Consider the following 15708-nt stretch of genomic DNA (forward strand, 5'->3'; position numbering starts at 1 on the left):
TGCCAGAATTGCAAAGTAACTCTAAACTTCTATGAGAAATTTATCATTAAATTATCATAAATACAAAGGAGTTTAACCTGTAAGACATTTATGATTTAGTATCTTCTCCATGGAAAGCATAATACCACACCTGCACACAGATCAGATCTATTGTACCCTGAGGGCAGATAAAAATTGTGTTCACGACTGCCTCTTGAGTGATCTTCTAGTCAAGAGTAATGTCAGGATGGTAATACACACCATGAAAATTCAAGACCAGGATGAAAAGAAAAGAAAAGAAAAGAAAAGAAAAGAAAAGAAAAGAAAAGAAAAGAAAAGAAAAGAGGGAAGGGAAGGGAAGGGAAGGGAAGGGAAGGGAAGGGAAGGGAAGGGAAGGGAAGGGAAGGGAAGGGAAGGGAAGGGAAGGGAAGGGAAGGGAAGGGAAGGGAAGGGAAGGGAAGGGAAGGGAAGGGAAGGGAAGGGAAGGGAAGGGAAGGGAAGGGAAGGGAAGGGAAGGGAAGGGAAGGGAAGGGAAGGGAAGGGAAGGGAAGGGAAGGGAAGGGAAGGGAAGGGAAGGGAAGGGAAGGGAAGGGAAGGGAAGGGAAGGGAAGGGAAGGGAAGGGAAGGGAAGAAAAGCAGTAAAGACAAAGAACAGGTATCAGCTTAAAGTTCTCTGACAATATTGCCCACCGCTGGGCAGAAACTACCAACGTGGAGAATGATGCTCCACAAGACAGTGTCAGGCTCAAGAGTGAGTTACAATTTCATGTTGAATTTAATATTATCAAAGTATTTTGAGATCGATGGTTTAAAATTCATGTTTGCATATTTAATTTCATCGTATTCTCATTAAAACTTAAAGAAAAAGACTACACATTTAATACGTTTTTAAATGTTTTCAGTTTAATACTTCATTTATTTGTACTAGTCTTTAGTAGTCAATCTTCATATCCACATTTTTGTTTCATCAACAATCATCTCAGACACACCTTCTAACAAGACTGACTTAAAATATTACGACAGGAAACTACGCCTTCAGGAGCATGTTTATTGTGTTTGAGATGATACACCAGGTGCTCTCTGAGCTACAAAGGGTAAAAGGAAAATCCTCTCATTACAAACCGACAAAGGTAAAAGGTAAAACATTTTTCACAACAGCATGAACCACATACTCAGAAATAGATCTGGGTTTAATACAAATGACATAATTCCTAGTCTTCTACAGCTACTTTTATAACTTCATACAGATAATGAATTAGGCTAAAATGCACTATAATATTTGGTAGACTTCAGGACCAGTATCCTTAGTACATCACAAAATACATTTTGATATCCCAAAGAAGCAAGACTTGCAAGTAGGCGTTTGAAACATAACTAATCTACAGCTACAAAGTTCTACTCTTGGTGGCATTTACCTTTTTGGGGAGTTTCTCAGTCTCCAAAGGATAAAAGCAGAGAGTAGAATCAGTATAACATATACACAGAAGTCCGTATTGTAAAGGCTATAAAGATTTGCAGCACAGTGAGAAGATGCCTTCTGCCCCTTCACACTGCATTCAAATTATGTGAATTATGTCGCGTATCTCTTGGTCCACTGTCTGGCTATCCTGTCATGTTCTGCTCTGTTGGTCAAATACTGAGTGGCTATGCTTCCAACCAGAGGATCCGCTGAAAAAGTGGAGAAAAATATAAAATTATTATATGGTGTTTTGAAGCTACAGCCTTATTACTATTTTATTAAATTAAAATGGGGGGGTAATGTTTCACTAGTATATAAAGTGACTAACTTTTCAAAAGAAAAATATTTAAAGATAATCATAACTATATTTCAATATTCAAGTTTTTTAAAGGTTGTTCACACAAAAAATGTTGAGTTAATAAATTTTATCTTTGTAACAGGTGCATGCCTTTAATATAATCAGACTATGTTTTACTCTGGGTATTTTATTCAACAATGAAAATGTGCTAAGTGGCTACATTTCTATCTTATAGATATTAAAAGTGTCGGATGAAAATTTTAAGATAAACTCATACCTAACAGTCCAATACTACTCAAAATGTATTCTTCATTTTGGATAATATGTACATTATGATTTCTCCATTTGAAAAACTGTCATTTGCTCTAAACAGAACTCTGAACTAGAACTTGAACCTGAGGTTCTATTCTAAATTTCTGCTTCAAAAAAGTAAAATCGGGGCCAGGTGGTGGCACACCTGGTTGCACGCACGCATTGCAGTGCACAAGGACCTGGGTTCAAGTCCCTGGTCCCCACCTGCAGGGGGAGAGCTGTGCAAGTGGTGAAGTAGAGTTGCAGGTGTCTCTCTGCCTCTTTCCTTCTCTACCACCTCGTTCTCTCTTGATTTCTGGCTGTTTCTATCAAACAAAATAAAGATAATAAAAAAATTATATAAAAATTTTTTTAAAGTAAAGTATGTACACAGAATAAATACACCATTAGTGTTGGCGCAGAGGATAAAGCATAGGATTCTCAAGCATGAGGTCCCAAGTTCAATCCCTAGCAGCACATGTACCAAAGTGAAGTCTGGTTCTTCCTCTCTCTTCCTATCTTTCTCATGAATAAATAAAATCTTTAGAAAAATAAATAACACTATTATAAAGAACCAAATGGCAGCCAGCAAAAATAAAACTCGCTTCATTCCTGAATCCAACTACTTAGAAGTTTCTCTTTCTGGCAGAAATTTTCTAACTATTTACAGCATTGCTAGCCAGAGATATTAAAGACATAAGCGTTTAGAATATGATCACTATTCACAGGCATTTTTCAATTTTAATATTTTTAATTAAAATGTTGTAGAAAGCTTTCCTCATGCATTCACATAGGGCTGCTTTTCCATAAGTATGCTCTCTATTAAAGAACAACCTGGACATTTCAATCTTCTTAGTAAATGATAACAATGGGCATTCTTTTATGTAAATCCTTCTGTGTATCTTAGTCTCTGTTGATGATCTTTTAATAAGACAAGGCATGTGAAATTCCAGGAAACATTATCTACACCTAACTGTGTTAAAGATCTTGTGAGAGAGTTACGCACCTCTTTGGAATGTTAGGAACTAACTGTACGATAATGGCGTTACCTACAAGTTTACATAATCGCCATCCAGTCCGATTCTCTTACTCAATTATGCTTTTAATATCCACCACTACTACGTCTAACACACTGAATCAAAGCCCAGAGTGGTGTTCGAGACATTGCCTTACTTCTGCCAGAAGTGATTTATACAGTTATATGATTTAGGAAATGCTCCACTAAGAATGGGAAGGAAATTATTGTAGAGTAGCATACTATTAACAAACTTAAGTTTCTATAAAACATTTGATTTAATCCAAGTGAATGCCATTGGTAATTCCCTCACAAAATGTTTTATTTATGCTGATCTAAAACAGCACGCCTCAATCTGCATACAATCTAACAGAAAATGCTTTTGTGGTAAAGGCTGCTTGTCTGTACTAAAAAAGATTTGCTTACCAGGGTTGCAATCTGTCAAAAGAGAACAAATTGACAGCAAAACCTTTGAAATAGTCAAAGCAGGACTCCAGTTGTCTTTAAGGATGTCCAGACAGATGACTCCCTGACTGTTGATGTTGCAATGATAGATTCTGGTGCGGAAAGTGACCTAAAGGGAGTCACAAAGAAGAGGAGGAAGAGAAAGAATATAGTTAAATCTTTCACCAGCAAAAGTAAACAACATATCACCAATAATACTACACAACAAACTATTCTGCTTAAGAATCAACTGTTCACTAGTACAAATCATAATAAAATTGAACCGTATTATTTGATTCAGTTGAAAGAGATTCTTGTTTTACCCACTCCAGCAAGAACTGTATTAAGTTTAAACCAAAAATGAATGACTGACTTCACGGGGCTGAGTAAGTGGTTTACTAATTATATGTAGGTCTCTGTGTACAGTTATACTACAAGTGTGAGTACACACACTGGCACACACACACTGAGTATAAAGACAGGAAGAGAGGACAAAAATGTTTTCAAGTCAAAGGTGTGGGGAACTGGTGAAGAATTTAACATAAAATGAGTCATTGCATTGTTTTTTATTAATTAAAGTAGTATAGTTTGCTTGAGTAGAAATTTTCACCCCCTCCATGACCAAGATAGCCACTTCTGCAGACTCCTCTTCTGCAGTCCACTGGATGTTCTCTACTCTTTCATCTGATTCTCTCTTTATTGAATTTGGCACCAGAATCTCAGTGTTTGTAATTTAATTTGGCCCACCATTCCCTTGTCCTGTCTTATATCCCTTGGGTACAATCATCTGGCCTCTTCTTTTAGACTTATTTAATTTAGCATACCCCCCACACACACACACACACACACACACACATACTTCTTTCCATGCTGTAGCAAGAGACAACTTCTTTCTTAGAGCTGAACAGCTTCACTGTGTGTGTATAAGCAATGTTTGTATGCACAAAATAAGACAAAGGTTTAAGCCTATATACCCCTGAAATATGTGGGGAAAGCACAAGTTACAGGAACAAGCATGATATGTATCAAAATAGTCAAATGTCAACTGGGCATTTAACTAGTAATCAGTAGTTTCAGACATAAAAACCGTGTACTGATCCTTTAGAACTAACTGCACTGGGCCAGGAAGTAGCCCAGCGCTGACAGACAGTACCTCGATGCACAAGGCCCCACACTAGATCCAGTAATAATCATCAGACCCAAGAAGCCCTTCTTTCAATACAAAACAAAGGAAAAAATAACTAGAAATACACTGTGATTCTGTAAATATAGTCTTGTAAGCTTATTCCTAAAGCCCTGCATGATTAAATATTAGAAAGAAAGCACTTGTCTAATGGAGGAGGTGGAAGACACCACACTTGTAAACTACCCTGTCCGGTAAGCACATAGAGTAGTTCCCTGCGAACAGAGGGCTCTGAACATGGACTGATCTGGGATGGGCCAAGCTAAGAGTACAAAACAGATTCCAGGTTTCAAAGACTCAATATCAAAAGGAGAATGTAAAATCATTTCATTTTTAATACTCTTAATAACATGTTGAATGACAATAGTTTGTACGGAGGGGATAAATAAAATACATTTTTAAATTTCACTTTCCACTTTTTAAAATATAGTAGAAAGTTCTAGAGTTCATGTATATCTTGTATTTTATTTCTATTAGACAAATATGCTCTAGAAAATGAGAAATCTCTATATTCAGATCATTTATAACTGACTACCCAGTGGATGAGGGGTTTACAAAAAGAATGAAACATTATTTGAATACTTTCAGCTATGGACACTGAAGAGAACAGCATAAATGGGGAGAATCAAATTTTAATCATTCTTTCAGAAGTTAATACTTTGTCTGAGCATGCAAACATGTGTGTACACACGTGTACACACACACACACACACACACACACACACACACACTTAGTTCTAGAGAGAAGCAAGAGTACCTCACAAGAAGCCAACAACAGAAACTAGATTTCATTTTTACTTGTCCAACTAAATATCTGAATGTTTCACAATATTATAAAACCTGTTAGCCAAAATGAGTAACTGACAAAGGAGTCAGAAAATAAAATGTTGAGAGTCCGGGTGGTGGCGCACCTGGTTAAGTGCACATGTAACATGTTCAAGCCCCTGGAGCCCCTCTGCAGGGGGAAAGCTTCACAGATGGTGAAACAGAGCTGCAGGTCTCTGTCTCTCTCCTTCTCTATCCCCCCATCCTCCCAATTTTTCTCTGTCCTATCAAATTAAATAAAGTAAAAAAATAAAAAATATTGATATTTCAGCACAAAAAAAGCATTTTTCAAAGATTTTTTTTTACCTAGGAGAGTGTGTGTTACTTCCCTATGAGACAGGAAAAAAAACAAGCCAGTCGCTTCTGGAACGTGTGGCACCAGGATCCAAACAAGCAAGTAAGCCTGGTACTCCAACAGCTGAACTGTACTGCTAAAATAGTATTTTAAACAAATGTGCCACTTGTTTCTGCTTATACTGCTATTTTCTTAAATTTATCTAAATTTAGAAATAGATGCACTGTTTACAAATAAAAGGCTGTTTTATTAAGATTGATTTGTTTTATACACTATATAAGATTTGACTACTACCACAATCTCATCAGAGTGACACAGAAGCATTTAGTGTGTGTCTTTTGAATGTGTACAGCCAGGATGTCGGGCTAGCTGGCATCTCGCCCCTTGGCCTATCTCACACACCTCTCACTGCAGCTTGAGGTAAATACCACTAGGTGGAACTGTTGCTACCTTATCAGGTAATACATCTCTTCTGAGCCCTCAAATAACTAACTCTGCCACTTCACCAGATAGTTCACACTACAAACCCCAATACAATCACCAAATACAATTTCAGTGAACACAATAACCTATAATCTGCAATGCTATCAAGCTGCCTCCTTAGCGCTGTAGGCAGCGTCAGTCTCATAATATTATCAAATGTCTCAATAATGTTCTTAGAATTTTTTTTTTTGCTTGCAGGATTATCGCTGGAGCTCGATGGCAGCATTAAGAACCCATTGCTGGGAGTAGGGCAGCAGCACAGCGAGTTAGGCGCAGGTGGCGCAAAGCGCAAGGATCCTAGTTCGAGCCCCCGGCTCCCCACCTGCAGGGGGGTGGCTTCACTGGCGGTGAAGCAGGTCTGCAGGTATTTATCTTTCTCTCTCCCTCTCTGTCTTCCTCCTCCTCTCTCCATTTCTCTCTGTCCTATCTAACAACAACGACATCAATAAAACAACAAGGACAACAAAAGGGAATTTTTTAAAATTTTATATATATATATATATATATATATATATATATATATATATAATCCATTGCTCTGGCAGCCATTTTTTTCCATTTTATTGAATACAACAGAGAGAAAATGAGAGACGAGGGGAAGACAGCGGGGGAGAAAAAGATAGACACCTGCAGACTTGAAGCGTCCTGCCTGCAGGTGCGGTGCCAGGGGGCTTGAACCTGGATCCCTTGTTTGGGTCGACAGTACTATGTGCACTGGCCAGTCCACATGATCTTAATAAATTCTCTTCCAGACATGATCTAGTTTTGGGATCATCTGTGCCCTGTGTGCAATCTCCTTTAGTAAGAAGCCTGCAACTATCTGCTTTGGGGGGCTCAGCGGGTCATGCACCCAATTGGGCACACGTTACCATGAACAAAAGTCTGGGTTTGAGCCCCAGCTCCCCACCAGCAAGGAGGGGGGTGCTTTCTAAGCAGCAAAGCAGGTCTTTCTCTCTCTCTCCCTATATCACCCTACTCTCAATTCCTGTGTGTGTGTGTGTGTGTGTGTGTGTGTGTGTGTGTGTGTGTGTGTGTGTGTGTGTGTGTGTGTGTGTACGTATATATACACACACACACACACACGGAGGGAGAGAGAGAATTTTTCTTTGGTTATATATCAACACTTTTGAAAGATAGTTTTTTTAATTAAATGCTCATTTTGAATTTGTTTGCTGATTAAAATCCAAGTATAACTCTTGAAATTTTACTCATATATATCTACATGCACTTGAACACAGGAATTAAATGACATCAATTTAAACAGTGTAAGGAAGAAAAAGCACTCTGATGACGAGGAAGCCACAGATGTTTGTATCAGAGTTGCTAATGCACTTTCCCCTAATATGTAAGAAGTCTAACCAAAACATAATATGTACATCTTTTATTTTGGTGATTTTTCAACTGAGGAATCAGAGTAGAAGCTGATTCAAGTAAGTTTTATGTTTAAATTTTACAATGGTGACAGCCATGATGTCACAATTCAACTGTTCTGCTGGCAACTCATCTGGTTCATATTCAAAGACAACAGAGACAGAGCTAGTCCAGATACATTACTCCCATTAACACCTTCCTATAGGGAGTTAAAAATAAGTTTATTAGCTTCCTTCTGCTAAGATTTTCTTATTTTTAAATATATGACACTTAGCACAGAAGACAGACTATTTAACCTTATTTCTTGAAGCAGTTCAATAAGTCCACTTTAACAGTGTTTGTTAGGGAAGGTTCATGGGATAATTTTCTTTTATCATAAATCTAAAACTTACCAGTTACTGTGCAAAGAGGTATAACTTTAATCATAATTAGCAGCCTTTTTTTTTTTTCCTTAATGCAGTTACTTATAAAATGTTGAAGTGAACTACTGAAAATAGTTTTAAAATTCTTGGTTACAGAAGCATGTCGGTATTAATGCATGAAAACCAATGAAGTAAGAATTATTCTATCAATACACATTTAACCTGTTGAGAACTGTTTACTAGAGGAAAGAACTGAAGGACTGAAGAATGCACGTCTAGGCTCTTACCTTTGGTGGCTTAAATGGATAATCGGATGAAAACGTGATATCCAGAAAAAACACACCACCCTCATACACAGATCCTGGTGGACCAAGTATAGTTGACCTCCATTCATAAATGTTATCTCCTTTAGGCCCAGCACTGTGCGAAAAGAAATTAATAGTCAATGTACATATTTGTAGGAAATCATGTTGACAATGTAAGCCAATTAAGTATCAAAGGTAACCTACAGTGAGACATTAGTATAAAAGAAATAAGCCTCAAAGAGTACATTCACACTGGTATAAACATATTTGTAGACACAGCAACCTCAAGTTTTACAAGAAAAAGGCAAGAGAGCACTGGTGTGACTGCCCAGAATCTACTGACAGCATTTTGTCCCATCTGCTCGTTTTACACACCTCTCACACTGTCTCTCTATCCAATTTTCTGAGCCAGATACACACTGTAAACCTCTCCCCATAAACACCTTACCAGACATTCCGCAAGACAAGCTCCCATACAATCACTGAACAACTACAATTTCAGAAAACTTACTATCAGTACAGCACAATAACTTTCAATCTACAGTATAATATTATCAGCTGACTCAATAGTGGTCTTACTTTTTTTTTTCTTAGTTTTTTTTTCCAGATACAGCCTAGTCTTGGGATCAAGATCATCTATGTCCTGTGTCTAAGAAGCCTGAAAATGAAAGCCTTCCTTTGGTTAGAGTATCAACACTTTTGAAAAATACAGCTCTTTTTAAAAATATAATGCTTGTCATTCTGAACCTGCTTCCTTATGATTTGAGGGAAGTCATGCATTTCTGGTCTAACAGTGCATGACTATGCAATCTCCTACTGCAGAACTCCTGTGAGCAGTGAGCAGCTTTAGAACAATGAACACGTTTATTTGTTTACTTATTTATTTACGGAAGTGGGGAACCACAGCATCACTCCGGCATCTCCACATTGAAGGGTGTTGGATATGGACCTGGGAGCATTACAAAGTCCCAGCTCTCCAACTGAACCATCTCCCTGGCCACTGAGCAAACACTTTAAGATCGTACAAATGTTCTGCTCCTTGTCACAATTTCTCCCCAGATTTTACATTTCTGATTTCTGACTAAACTAACCTTTATTATGACGGTGATGAAATCATTACTTTCCCGTTTTAGCAACTATTCCACACTTAACAGCCCGTCACTGAGATGGCTCTTCTCTTACGGGGGGGGGGGGGGGGGTGTCACGGATTCTCCCCTTCTCTCTAATGACTTATAACTCCTCCACCTTTATCATTAGTCTGCTGCTCAAATCACTCCAGATTGGGCTGGTGGGAGCCTCGGTATCCTTGTGATAGGCCACCATCAGTATTCTAAGCATACTTTTGGGGGCATAAGAGGTATTCCAGGCTCCCCACCTTGGGAATGCACTTCCTTCAGGAGCTCTGATTCTTTTAAATGGAAATGTTAAAAGCCACAGTCAAGTACAGTATTAGTCCTTGTGGGTCCAATACCATCAGACATTTTAGAAAACAAAAAAATTAATTTTAAAATAAATTCAATTCAAATTTAAACATAATTATTTGCTAGTATTAAGACACATTCAAAGCTCTTTACCTTATAACTTTTATGTCATAAATTGTGACTTTTCTGAATTATAAAATTATATATATAATCTTACTTATTTTTTGAAATGTTTATTTTAATGAGACACAAAAGGAAAGAGGGAAGGAGGGAGGGAGGGAGGGAGGGTGAGAGGGGAAAAATTGATCATATGTCTAGAACTTTTTAAAACACAGACTGAGTCTTTTTAATACATAGGCTGAGTCTTTGATATGTTGACTCTCTCAAAAGCCGAGACCAGGGAAAACAGAAGCAACTGGTGGCACCGCTATATACAAAATGCTGGGTATTATACAGCAAACCCTAAAAAAGGGACTTTTCAGAGTTAACCCAATCACCAAATAACATGATAACAATAACTATCCATTGTCTTCTTGAACCCTAAGACAGCAGGAGCCTCACATCTCCACTATAGAGCCTATATTTTCCCCAGTCCTGGAACCTTAGGGTGGGGCCCACTTAGAGACACCAACTACAGCAGTGCTCAACTTTGGCTTATGGTGGTGCTAGGGACTGAACCTGGGGCCTCAAGAGACTCAGGCATAAAAATGTTTTTGCATAACTATTACACTATATCCTCAGCCCCAAATTTTTCTTCTTTGAAAGTGACTACTGTGACAGCAAAACAGCTCACTTGGATAGTGTGTTGCATTGCCATGTGGGAAATCCAAGGTTTGACTCTCCCACCATGCTGAAGGAAGTGGATTCAGTTCTGCGGTCGCTTTCGTTCTAACTCTGTCTCTTTCTATATCTTTTTAAAAAAAGAAAAAGAGAAAAAAAGTTATCCCAGAGCCATGATGCCCAGACCCAGGAGATGACCAAAAATAAAATGACCATCAGCAGTTCAGGAATAATCTGCAAGACTGATTTGATATAAATTCGGACCTGCTTTTAAAAAAAAATCCTATTAATGGCAATATACATTTAAGTATAGTTCAAATAATTTAACCATAACAGTATATAAACTGTATATGAAAGGCAAGTTGTAAACATCAAGTAAAAGATACTATCAAAACTCAATGTATTGGGGCCAGGCAGTCACTCACCTAGTTAAGCACAAAGACAAGAGCTTAAGCCCCTGCTCCCCACCTGCGGGGGGGGGGGGGGGGGGTGCGCTTCACTAGCAGTGAAACAAGTACTGCCATCTCTCTGCCTCTCTCCCTATCTCCCCTCCCCTCCCCTCCCCAATTCTTTCTGCCCTATCAAAGGACACGGGGCTGGGCGGTAGCACAGTGGGTCATGTGCACATAGCGAGACGCCAAGGACCGGCACAAAGATTCTGGTTCAAGCCCCCGGCTCCCCACCTGCAGGGGGGTCGCTTCATGAGTGGTGAAGCAGGTCTGCACATGTTTGTCTCCCCCCGTCTTCCCCTCCTCTCTGTCTCTCCCCTTTCTCTCTGTCCTATCCAATAACAACAGCTATAACAATAGTGACAATAACAACCACAAGAGCAGCAACAAAATGGAAGAATGGCCTCCGAGAGCAGAGGGTTTGTAGTGCCGGCACTGAACCCCAGCAACAACCCTGGAGCAAAAAACAGGGGAGGGGAGTGGAGGAGGGGGGAAGCTTCAAATAAAATAACGGGGGAAATGGCTGGCAGGAGTGGCGGGTTCATTGTGCAGGCACGGAGCCCAAGAGATAAAGCTCGTGGCAATAAATAAACTAAATGGATAGTCTGAAAAATAGTTCATGCACAGTGGGTATAGAAACTGGATAATATAATCAAAGTGTTTATAAGATGCTCCAAATATCTATAATGATGAATGTATATGCACAACAAAGCAAGCTGATCTTTTGAGGAAAATAAATGTTTGAGAACAGCCATATAAGTTATGAGTTTATCTAGCATCTAGAACTAACTGCAAAAATAATTCCTGCCATGTTATCATTTGAGAATAAGGTCTTTAACTTAAAAGAAAATGCAAAATTAAGTGCTGCTTTTATAAAAGGAGGAGGGGGGAAAATAGCCTGATTCAATAACATTTCCAAGCGCCTAAGTTAATTTTCTTCTTGGCCACTCAAGATTATCATTACAAAATTATAGTGTCAGAGATGTCTATATAACAGTTGCTTCCTTACTAAAGTATTTTTAAACTACACACATTGCACACTAATAACAATAATGTTAGCTAAGGTTTGCCCATCCTTATGTTACAAGCCACACATTGTTCAAACCATCACAGTGCACATCTCATTTAACCCAGAAAGTATTACTACTATTACCTGATTTTTAGATGAAGAGAGCTCAGAGATAGGTAATTAGTCAGATGTATCAAAGTTCAGAATGACATAAATTGGACATAATCCATAAGTCAGTCTTTACTGCCCTTGGTGGTCTTGCTCCATTTCCATGCTGTTAATTTCATGCTGCTACCTCTAATTTAATATTCAACCAACCTTTTCAAATACTTGTTAGTAAAGCAACCCAAGGGGAGAAGTTCTTGAAAGAAACCAAATTTCTTCAGGAGTATTTTTTGTTTCTTAATAGAACTGTTATCTTCAGCTATTTGGATAGAGGGTAAATTTGGAAATTGTTCTATTTTAACAAGCCACATAATATCAGACTGGAAAAGATCTAGTTAAGGATAGACACGTCTCTTAAAACTTAAAAGAAACCAAGACACAGAATGTAAATGATGCATAGCTGGGATTGCCACACCAAACTCCTGACACAAATTCCCTTTCTTATTATTTACACTGTTTGACTATAGGACAGTGGATCCATTTCACACAGCCTAACTGGAGTATGGCGATGACTTTCCAGCCTAATAGCACTGTAGCTTAATGTTGTAAGACTTTTACTGTACTGAGGAGAGGGAGGGAGGGAGGGAGAGGGAGAGGGAGAGGGAGAGGGAGAGGGAGAGGGAGAGGGAGAGAGAGAGAGAATACACACATATTAGATAGCTAAGAGTCAGAGTGAGAGTGAACGAGCCCACATTACCTAAGCTTCCTTCAATGAGGTGGAGTCTGGGCTCAAAGAAGGGCCGTGCACACAGTAAACACTGAGCACTTTCAATAAAGGCTAAAATCCAGTTCTTGTGATGGTGGAAATGGGGAGGCAGAAGGGTAGAGTGGGGAGGGGAGAGAAGCTGAAGAAGGGGGAGGGGAGAAGGAGAGGAGTGGCGAGGCAGGACCGGCTTCAGTCTAACTCAAGCTGAGTCTACTCTGCTAGGCTGGGAGCCTCTGACGGGTGCTCTTCTCTCTTCTAACCAGCACTTTCAGCCAAGGGCTCAGAGTTCAATCTTAAGCCTCAGAGCTGTATATCTAAATGGTTAGTAAGCGATCTCAATTGTGAAAAGCATCTCAAATTTAACGTTTCCTAAGCTGATATTTTGGTAGCACCTGGGCTCTGTGGTTTCATATGGTAAGGTAGGCATTCTTTCGGAAAGCTATGCTTCAGTCCCTGAATTTCTGGTACTCCAATTTGTCCTACAATCTTCCTTACTGCAGTAATGGCAGGTCCAACCTTTAAGCTCCTCAGGGCAAAAGTCTAGAACCTCACCACTGGCAACACTAACAAGTATGCCAGCAAATTCTACTAGTTTTATCTGCAAGCGTTCTCCATGTTCTATTACCCCCTACTCCTACTGGTTCTTTATTCAAAACACCAGCATCTTCTGCCTTTTACAACAGTCTCCCTGCTTACAGCTTTGACTGCTTCCACCACAGTGCCCTATTCAGTATGACCAAAGACAGATCAATCAATAAAAATTAGGTTGGAAGAGGGCAGCTTGGAGACAACACCTAGTGTGAGCTCTGCAAGGAAGCTGCTTTCAATCTGGAAATCTCAGCCACCAGGTTCCAAATGCTACCATGATGCCAATCTGACTTCCCTGGGCAGAGGACCCCTCCATGTGTCCTGGAGCCCTGCCTCCCCAGAGCCCTGCCCTACTAGGGAAAGAGAGAGACCCACTGGGAGTATGGATCGACCTGACAAAGCCCATGTTCAGCGGGGAAGCAATTACAGAAGCCAGACCTTCCACCTTCTGCATCCCATAATGACCCTGGGTCCATACTCCCAGAGGGATCAAGAATAGGGAAGCTATCAGGGGAGGGAAGGGGGTACGGAGCTCTGGGGATGGGCACTGTGTGGAATTGTGTCCTTCTTATCCTGTAGCCTTGTCAATATTTCCATTTTAAAAATTAATCAATTAATTAACTAAGTTGGGGCCAAAAGACAGATCGCCCAATAGAATATACGGTTCATCATGAGCAAGGGCCTGGGTTTGAGCCCTGGCTACCACATAAGCATACCAAGCAAAGGGCACGTTCAGAAGCGGTGAAGCAGACTAGGGTCGGTGTACTGCACCAAAGGAAAAGATTCTGGGGTGGAGGGTGGGGAGTGGGGGAAGAGTGCAGGTCCTGGAAAAGGATGACAGAAGGCCTAGTAGGGGTTGTACTGTTATGTGGAAACTGAGAAATGTTAGACATGTACAAGCTATTGCATTTACTGTCAAGTGTAGTGAAGCGGTGCTGTGGTGCCTTCTCCCGGCCTGTCTCCCCCCCCCCCATATATAGCTATATATCCATAACTATACATCATTTTTTTTAATCTACCAAGAACACTAGAAACCTGCAGGCACAAAATCCCAGAGAGCACCACTGGATGTGGGGGTGGTAAATCAGATTGTGTACATTGGTTAAAATCCTCCCCAAGTCCTGGTTATTTGCGTCAGTCTCATAACCTACAGGGAGGGCACTGCGCTGGGAATCAATCTGCTGCTACTATCGCTACTGACCACCTCTACCCCTTCCGCCTGTTTCGTTTCCCTGGTTACTGTCTGAAGCAGGCGTGGCTCCTCGCAGTGTACCCTTCCACTCCTGCGTCTGCACCCTGCACCGGCTGAGTCTCTGCTTGGAGTGGCATTCCCAAGAGAGCTCCATAGTTTGCTCTCTCACCTCTGGCAAGTCTTAAGTCAAAGTCAACTTCCAGTAAAGCTGTTACTGGCTGGTCTAATGGAGATGTCACTCACAAGTCCCACTTGAGTCGCATCCTTTCCCACTTTCTCTCCATGAGTTGTCTGTCACGCTCTACTCAGGATATTTTACTGGTCCCACTTGCTACAGGTATCAACAGAACGGGATACGCTCCAGGGGGTCTAAGATGTGGCCTAGGCTCTTTAATTTACAGCGGAATGGGCTTTTTAATGCTCTAAAAGAGAGCATTCACAGAGCGAGTTTAATGATAGAGTGAGGGGGGAAAGGGAGAATGAAGTGGTGAGTAGTTACATGCAGGAAACAGAAAGCTTTTTTTTTTTTAACTTTATATTTTAACTTCAAAAGGAAGGGCTCATTTACTTTGTAATTTACTTCACTAGCACAGCAAAAGTACAATTCAGAGCAGATCTTGGTCAAATTATTAAAAAGCAGAGACAAAATTAAGAGGGGCTTTGTTCACAGAAACATAAATATGCACTAATATCAACAAGAAAGCTCAACAGTTAAAACGTGTTGAGGACTCAAAACTTTTGTCTTAAATATTTTAAGGAAATGAGAATTACATTTATTCGGTTTAACCCCTGAAAATAATTATTTCTTCTTCTTAAATACTGTATTTCCCATAAGATATATCCTTTACACAAAACTAACTAAAGTAAAAGCAGGTAGAAGTTTAGGGATACATCTGGGAATTCTCTGTTAATAGTGGCTCATATTGTTAACAAGTGTGCTTATTTTTTTTTTAAACATTTTATTTACTAATGAGAAAGGAGGAGAGAAAGAAAGAACCAGACATCACTCTGGTACATATGCAGCCGGGGACTGAACTCAGGACCTCATGCTTGAGAGTCTAGTGCCTTAGCCACCGCACCACCTCCCA

The 15708-nt window shown here is 39.9% G+C and overlaps 1 protein-coding gene across 3 annotated transcripts in view; it reads right to left on the bottom strand.

The window, feature by feature from the left end:
* Positions 1 to 1007: 1007 nt before the first annotated feature.
* Positions 1008 to 15708, bottom strand: part of UBE2E3 (ubiquitin conjugating enzyme E2 E3) — a 75935-nt gene continuing 61234 nt past the window's right edge. For all 3 annotated transcript variants that reach the window (XM_060177625.1, XM_060177626.1, XM_007522153.3), the window contains 3 exons: positions 8293 to 8425; positions 3469 to 3616; positions 1008 to 1647 (listed from right to left, as the gene is read on the bottom strand). In XM_060177625.1, the coding sequence (XP_060033608.1) occupies positions 1550 to 1647; positions 3469 to 3616; positions 8293 to 8425 (379 nt within the window). In that variant the 3' untranslated portion in view covers positions 1008 to 1549. The remainder of the gene's footprint in view (positions 1648 to 3468; positions 3617 to 8292; positions 8426 to 15708) is intronic.

Source organism: Erinaceus europaeus, chromosome 18 (genome assembly GCF_950295315.1).
Source record: "Erinaceus europaeus chromosome 18, mEriEur2.1, whole genome shotgun sequence".
In the NCBI taxonomy this organism is placed as follows: Eukaryota; Metazoa; Chordata; class Mammalia; order Eulipotyphla; family Erinaceidae; genus Erinaceus; species Erinaceus europaeus.